Source organism: Phaeoacremonium minimum (assembly GCF_000392275.1).
Source record: "Phaeoacremonium minimum UCRPA7 unplaced genomic scaffold PA7_03_scaffold_19, whole genome shotgun sequence".
Taxonomy (NCBI): Eukaryota; Fungi; Ascomycota; class Sordariomycetes; order Togniniales; family Togniniaceae; genus Phaeoacremonium; species Phaeoacremonium minimum.
The window spans coordinates 72793-80684 of record NW_006920926.1 but is presented as its reverse complement, the minus strand read 5'-3'; the positions used below and the strand labels follow the sequence as shown (position 1 = coordinate 80684).

Below are 7892 nucleotides of genomic sequence, written 5' to 3'. Positions count from 1 at the left end.
GATTGGAAACCTATATATAATCTTACCTTGGACTCAAACTTTGAACATGGCTGCTTGTTCCGCAATTCTCATAAGAAGGAGTCTGATCATTCGCGCTCTTGTTGTTGTACTACGAGCCGCTTTTTTTGCCCGACTCAACAGTTGATATATCAACGCCATAATGACTCGCACAATATTTATCACGGGTGCAAACTCTGGTGTAGGCCTAGCGAGCACAAAGCTTTTCCTATCTGAAGGGTGGAATGTCGTGGCGACTGCCAGGTCCACAGTTTCCTCCCCCGATCTCCAGGAGCTTGGGAAAACGTACCAAGGGCAACTGCTTCTTCATGAGCTTGGTTTAATGAAGTCGGGTTCTTTCAAACCTGCCATAGATGCCGGTGTAGCCAAATTCAGAAGATCGATGTCCTTGCCAATAATGCTGGGTACGGGCAGCCAGGGATGCTTGAGCTCCTGAGTATGGAAGATTACCGACGGCAATTTGAGGTCAATGTCTTTGGTATGTCATTGCAATTGTTCGTCCCGGATCTGTCGTTCTGAATCTCTGATTAGGTCCAATTGCTCTAACCAAGGCGTTTCTACCGCATTTCCATGAGACAGGAGATTCGAATACCCCTCCATTGGTCATTTTCACCAGCTCGGGAGCGGCACACTTTGGACTGCCCCTGATGAGCCCTTACATGGCAAGCAAGTCTGCGCTAGACCTCTTTGCTGAGTCGGTATCATACGAACTAGCTGCTACCAATATCATAACCAAGATCGTGGTGCCGCATGGCGGGATCAAGTCAACGAATTTTGCAGCAAGCAGTAATGCGGCACCTATCACGATTCTCTTGAGCACACGGACTGATCTACAGAAGCGCTACGGTGCGTATGTCGGGAAGGTCTTTGGAGTTATGGGATCTATGGCAACGGAGAGTATGCCTGTGACCAAGCCTGCTGAGAAAATATTCGAGGCCGCAACAGACGGCACGATGAAGCTCCGATACTTCGTCGCACCCGAGGGTGGCGGGGCCAACCTCGCTGCTAGAATGGCCGGTACAAGGGATGGGGAGAACTTGGATGATGCAGATGAGAGATATATGGAATTCATGAGGTCAAAGTTTGCAGCATCATCCCTCCTATAAATCTGTCATCGTAATCTCAGTCCTTCTTTTATTTAAACAATTCTCTATCGTTCATCAGATGTCTATAGTCAGTATAGTATTACGAACCAACCGTCGTAGATTGGCCACGTCTATTATGATGAGTTGCGTACTGAACTTCTATCAAGGGATATCTACATAATGTTACAGTAAAATGAAATATCTATGATGCTTTAAGGTCACGTTCATGCCGTCATCCTTAAACTCTTCACACTGCAGTTGCAGCATCACCTTCAGTCGTCGGTCCAGGTGTCGCAGGCTTTTTCTTTTCCCTGATATCGTTCCAGCCCATTCCCCATGCTAGCACAAAAATAACACACGCAGAGGCCACACCAAGCCAGAAAACCAGATCAATACTGTCTGAGTAGGCCCGCAGCACGTTAGGCAATTGGGCCGTGGTGACTACTTGCCGGAAACCATTGGCACCAGCAGCAATGACGGCTTGAACGTCAAGACCAGGAACATAGTCAAACAGTTTTGTCCGGAGATTGTTATTGAAAATCGTATTGCCAACACAGAGCATAACAGCTCCACCGAAAGTTTGGGCAAAGATCAGGACAGCCATACCAATGGGAATTTGATTCTGCGGAAGGACTGTTTGGATGGCGATCAATGGCTATTGATGTTAGCTTTGCTTTAGAGCTTACAATGTGCAAAGGGTTGGCTGGAACAATCGAGTCTTAACACGGCTAACCTACCATTTGAATGCTGCTCCCGCGTCCAATACCCAGGACAATTTGATAGCCAATCCACACTGCTCGCGAGTTACTCGGCTTCAGAGTAGTGAAGAGACCATAAGCTATTGCTGAGACGATAGCGCTGAAGAGAGTCCAGGGGATATAGTAGCCCAATTTTCCAACTATTGTCCATCAATTAGGAATCATTCCAATGACATCATATTAGGAGGCCGTTTTGTCGCCGCAGCTGACTTACCTAAGACGCCGCTGAGTACTGCGACAATCAAATTGCTTATAATAGCAGGTAAGGTGTAGACTCCGCTCATGAGAGGAGACACACCACCAACCGCCTGGAAATAAATAGGTACGAAATAGCTACTGATGAACATCAGGCCGCCAAATGTCAGCAGTCCAACGATCGAACTAGTCCACACTTCTCTCTTGGCAATCATGGACGTGGGGATCATGGCGTTCATGCCTTCACGGTGTTCCCATCCAAAGAAGACGGCAAACGCCACGCCAGCGCCGACGAAAAGTCCAATGACCGTCGCAGATTTCCAGGATAAGTTTGACCGCCATATTCGAGTGCTAGCAGGAACATGATTGCTGCAGGGGCAAAAATCGCAAATCCTGGAAGATCGAGTTTGGGTATCACATTCTTGGCCGTCAGCTTTTCGGCCGTGGGTTTGCGTCGATCAGGAATTTTCGTGAAGACTAGAATCACCATAGCAATAGCACCAGCAGGCATGTTGAGATAGAAACCTGTTGAAGAAACTGCGTCAGCAAGAGGCATTAGAAACGAGAGCGGTAATTACTAACACCACCTCCAAGTAGAATACTCCGTGATGGCGCCACCTAAGAGAGGCCCAATTACAATTCCAATTTGGCTGACTGTGTTATTGATTAGCATCTACCATGATAATTCAATCTTCGAAATTGAACGCACCACCCATAAGGATGCCCGTGAATGCTGCGGAGAAGTTGCGTTAGCTAACGAACATGAAGGAAGAAGACACTAGGAAGTAGGAAAATACCTGGTCGTTTGTGTAGAGGGACTGAGTCTGCAATGATCGTAATGGCTCCGTTCTGAATTCCTGATGTTCCCATTCCCGCCACCGCTCGGCCCACGATTAGCATCTTTGACGAGGTAGCCACTCCACAAAGCAAGGAGCCGACGAGGAAAATGAAGACGAAAATCATGAAGATCCACTACAAGAAGTTAGAATAGCCGTCCCTCATTTTAAGGAGAGTATGATGCAACCTTCGTTCTAAAGTACGTGTACAATTTTCCGCTGAGCGGCTGTAAAGCTGCACTTCAGAAGAATGTTAGACTTGACTATCGCAAATAGGAGTTATTCGGACATACCTTGCTAGGTTGTACGCCGATCCATACCACCCCACGTCTCCCAAAGAATTGAAGTCGGTCGTAATCTGAGGAATGGCCTACTCGAAAATTAGCTCGGTCATTTGATTTAGAACTCTCGACCACATACTGTAGCGACAATGGACATATCTAGTAACATGAGGAAAGCCACGAGGGTGAGCGATGCCATGGCAATATACAACGGCGTGCCGCCAATGTATTGTGGAGCATCACTGGCCTCCGGTTCATCATCGGGTGCGATTTCTGACGGGGATCCAGAGGTACCAGTGGTTGGTTGTTCCTCTTTCTCGAGGGTGGTGGACACATCTGAGGGGAACACATCTAAGTCCTGGGTTGGACCAGGCTCAATCGGCGACTTTTCTGACCCCATCTTCGAATCTATCTCCCAGTGCTAGAGGATCACTTGATATCTTTACTCACATTATTCTATCAGAGGTTCTATTTATTCTCTACATTATTTGCCGATTTCTAATCGGAGAGCCGCAGGATTGAATATGAAGCGGAATTGGAGAAAAACGGAACTCCGGACTCCAGTTATGGCCCCGCCATCACTATGATTACGATCCTTCCAGCCACACGGCCGTGCCTACGGCATCGAATCCCACCCAGGAGTGAACATATCTGTAAGCCAGCCGTTCAGTCCGTCTGCGACATCAAAGCTAAAGTTGTCCAGAACATTTGGCTCGAATGGAACCCCTGCGGATTTCTCCCGCCCTTGCGTCTGTGTAAGCACAGGCTCCCATGCCGCCTTGATCGGCTCAATTGCTTTCGAAGTTTTGGTGAATGTATCTCCGTCGGGTCTATCGCTTATAATTCCCGAGGCAGCCGCGACTTGTGCCATCTTTGCAGTCAGAGCATCCAGGAGTTGTAGGGCATCGTACGTATGTCTTACCGCAGCCTTGTCCCAGTGAGGATCGTCAAGAGTTGACAGACGATACAAAACAACTGTAAAATAGGCTAGTTGCGAATATGTCGGAAATGCTACCATAGAGCATTCGGATGGAGGCAGACTGAGGAACTCATCAAACCATATTTTGGTCAGCTGTAGGCTTGTTGAGAGCATGCTTATTCGCTGTAAGTCAGGACTGCTGCCCCTCGGTCCAGCTGGGAAGAGAGCTGCCTCATTGATTTCCCCTTCCGTAGCGATTGCGTGGAAACGGCAGATCATAGCCACTGAAATAGGTCAGAACCGTGTCAAATGCGAAGCCTACGGACGAATGCTTACAATCATCCGGAAGATCCAGTGGCAAACTTTGCTTTACTTCTTCTAGTTTGGAGAGTAGCGCTCTTGTTTGAAAGTCTCGAACGAGTTTCGTCTGCCCAGATAACTCCATATCGCTTAACATGGAGCTTGGAGCTGCATCTGCAATACGCTGGAGTTTGACCTGGTGCACGAGGACACGATCAAGGGGCGTCTCTCTCTCATCCTCGAGCATCCTCAAGCAATCATCCATATAGGCATTCCACGACAAGGTCAAATGTCTCCTCAAAAATCTCGATGCTCTTGGTATCCAAAATTAGCATCTTGTAAACTTGTAGAAATGGGTAAAGACTTACGAGGCAGTGACAAGATAGCAAGCCAAAACAGCGCGACGTTCTTCCATGGTTCGAACAAGTGAAGGTGGGTTTTTGACCACAAATCCATACCTTGTCACACAAGCCATGGGATGTATATCACTTGGCCTAGGTGGGGACTTGTCGATAGCTAGATCCTGGGCGATAGCAGTCGTCAAATGACAGTACATTGTCATGAAAGGATGCGGACCGAAGTGATAAGTAGCCCATCCGAGAAATCCTAAAAGCCCTAGCAGGATATCGAAGCTCCGCTGATGCTGGGCGACTACTCGCTCTGCTATCATGTTCCGTAACAAGACTCCAAAAGCCTGCTGCTTTGTTGCAGACTTCACTGTAGCAGCTAGAATGCTCAGCCATAGGAAAGGTCGCTCTTCGCGCAGTTGTGCTGCTGTGACTGTGATAGGGATATGAACAAATTGGAAATATTTCAGCTTATGGCTGCGAAATAGCTCGAGGCATTCCTCTGCTTCCTGAGGAGACACATCATCATACGGCGAAGCGATTGACATTGGCGAGGCATACGCAGCAGCATGGTCGGTATACGGTGCGCTTGGACCAACCTCGGCGCTGTGGACACCTCCGACCGAGCCGGAGGCTTCAGAGATGCCGCCGGAGTTGAGCTGCACCGGTTGAGTGCCTTGGAAGAACGTGTCTGCCGCCGCACGGGTGCTTGCTGACGATCGCAGTAGCGTGACCAGATCGTCTAACTTCTCCTGTAGCTGGGCAGTCTTCGAAACAGGTCGCCGTCCCGGCTTTCTGCGGACATTTGGAGCTGGCTGACAGTCTTTATGTAATCGAAGACACCTGTTTCAATCAAGTCAGCCAAGGCATTCATTATGTCGTTTTACCCCCGACTTCAGCTTCACCTTTCGCAAGGGCCCTCCACGTGACGGAGAATGCATTTGCATTTGGCCTTGGCGCAGTTGTTACACGCCCTGCCGTACGGAGCCGGAGTCGCCATTTCGGACATATTCGGGAACGGGTCTATTGCGTGCGTACTGACGTCAGACACGCAGAAGAGGGAGCAATACGTAAAATAGCAGAATCGAATTCCTATCCCGTAGCAGAATTTGTAAGGAAACTTTCAAGATGCCTGATTGCAAGACCCTTTGCAGGTTGATGGCATGCTGAGCCGTACCCTCGAAAAAGGGCGACGGATGATAGGAATTCCGTAGATTCCGTGTCTCCCCATTGCATTGAGAAACTGGCTAACCAATCAGGCCATCACATTCTACACTCCACTGCAACTTCGTTAGGCAACCTCGATTGATTTCCTTAACGACACCACTGCCGTGTCTATAGGTAAGAGAGTTACTGTGCCGTTCCATGGCGGTATGATTTCTCTACTTAGGTCGCCAATTGGGCACGTCTTTAGAAGTATTTACTACGTAATAATCTTTGGTGACCGTGACGAGGTAGTGGTTTCAACATTATGCACGATGCACATTTGCACCCACTAAAAATTAGCACGAAGTGCTCAGGGTGACCAACCTCTTACAGCTCATCTATTACTACAGTGTTGAATGTTACGGAAATCACGTTCACATGCAGAGGAAGCAATGAATTTGTTAGGCTCTTTAGTATATACATTGCCGTGCTCTTGCGCAGAAGATAGTGAAGTCACTTTGACCCTTTCCGTCACTTAGACTGACTCGTTATTTGCCTTCCTTACAATCGGCCAAGGTCGAGATGCAAGCAGCTTGATGGTTGAAGCTCGACTGCGCACGCGTCTCTCTCCGAAGATCGAGATATCTAGGGTGTGAGTAAAATACAGTAAGATTGCCTCCAGAGTTTGCCTTATTTTGTTATATTTAGAGCAAAGGGAACCGTAACTTGATACGATGACGAGATTGTGGAGGTGCGTTCAATTATTTCTAAATCGAGCAAGGTTAGTGGAGCTTACGTGGAGGCGCGCACTACCATTCGCCAATCACCACTAGCGACACCAATGTTATTCTCTTGTCCGGGTGGCTTAGGAGAGATAGAAACTTCACTTTGACACAAAGACATCGTCACAGCCCTCAGATGAAAATCAAGCGTAACGTTGGCCCTCTAGATAAGCGCAGGACATTGACTCGTTGTCAGTCATGCGCCAAGAGGCGCATCAAGGTATGAGCAGCCATTTCACACACTGAGCGTCGCTTGGCTCACGCATGGTCAAAAGTGTCAAGGTGGTTCTCCTTGCGAATACTGTGTTCGAACCAAGAAACCATGCCTGCCTCAAGTCATCTCGGCAACCAAAGTACAATTCATCAGCACTCAAATCTCTGAACAAGTTGTGCAGGTCGCTGAACTGCCTATGCGAGTCGATACACACTTCGATGTTATTTATTTGGACTACTTTGACCTTTTCATGAAGCGTTGTCAGTTTACAGAAGAGTTTAATAACTTGGGCGCCGACCTTCTACCTCTAATTCAAACATGTCCACCGCTTAGAGAAGTGGCAAGGGCGATTGGCGCGCTCGAAGCCAGCAGGCGAGCAAGTGTTAAATCTTCTTGCGGGCGGCAGTCACCATATAACGTTGCTTTTGTGTCCTATGGAAAGTCACTCAAAATACTTCAGGGCCAGCTGCAGTTATCGAAAGCGTTATGCAGTGAAGGGGTTCTTTGGTGTACGTTACTTCTCGGACTATTCGAAGTAAGTCCTCGTCGTTATTATTAGGTGAATCGCATTGATTGTTGCTTTAGTTGATGACTGAAACATCGGGAGACCCATGGGCTAAACATATGCTATACGGGACGGCGCGGATAATCCAAGCTTCTGGAACGACGATCCAATCTGGTCAGCTCAGCAAAAGACTCTTTGGGGCATTTAAATTGCTAGAGGCGAACCGCGCCATTCTATACGGCGAGAAAACATTTCTATCACAGGACACATGGCCAAAGTGTCAGCAACAACTTGCAATAAACCTAGCAAGCCCAATGGAAATAGTCTTCGGCTTCCTAGTCGAGATCTCTTCATTTAGCACAGCGTAAGTCTCACTGTTACTTGATCGAAGCGAAGCTTAAATGAAGATAGTTTCTTCAACGTTATCGAGTCTATTCCAGAGATACTACGACCTACGCACCCGACTATACATATACTAGCTAAGGAAGGTCGCTGTTCCCAGCAGC

General features: G+C 48.0%; 2 protein-coding genes across 2 annotated transcripts; one reads left to right on the top strand and one right to left on the bottom strand.

Moving 5' to 3' along the window:
* Window positions 1-456: 456 nt before the first annotated feature.
* Window positions 457-1124, top strand: UCRPA7_248 (putative short-chain dehydrogenase protein; the record flags this gene model as incomplete). The annotated part of the gene is made up of 2 exons (XM_007912845.1): window positions 457-496; window positions 550-1124. The coding sequence occupies 2 exons, from the start codon at window positions 457-459 to the stop codon at window positions 1122-1124; spliced, it is 615 nt and encodes a 204-aa protein (XP_007911036.1).
* A 1935-nt stretch (window positions 1125-3059) lies between these two features.
* UCRPA7_247 (putative mfs multidrug transporter protein) lies at window positions 3060-3573 on the bottom strand (the record flags this gene model as incomplete). The annotated part of the gene is made up of 3 exons (XM_007912844.1): window positions 3060-3132; window positions 3186-3262; window positions 3313-3573. 3 exons carry the CDS (start codon window positions 3571-3573, stop codon window positions 3060-3062), a joined length of 411 nt encoding a protein of 136 aa, XP_007911035.1.
* Between the last annotated feature and the right edge of the window lie 4319 nt (window positions 3574-7892).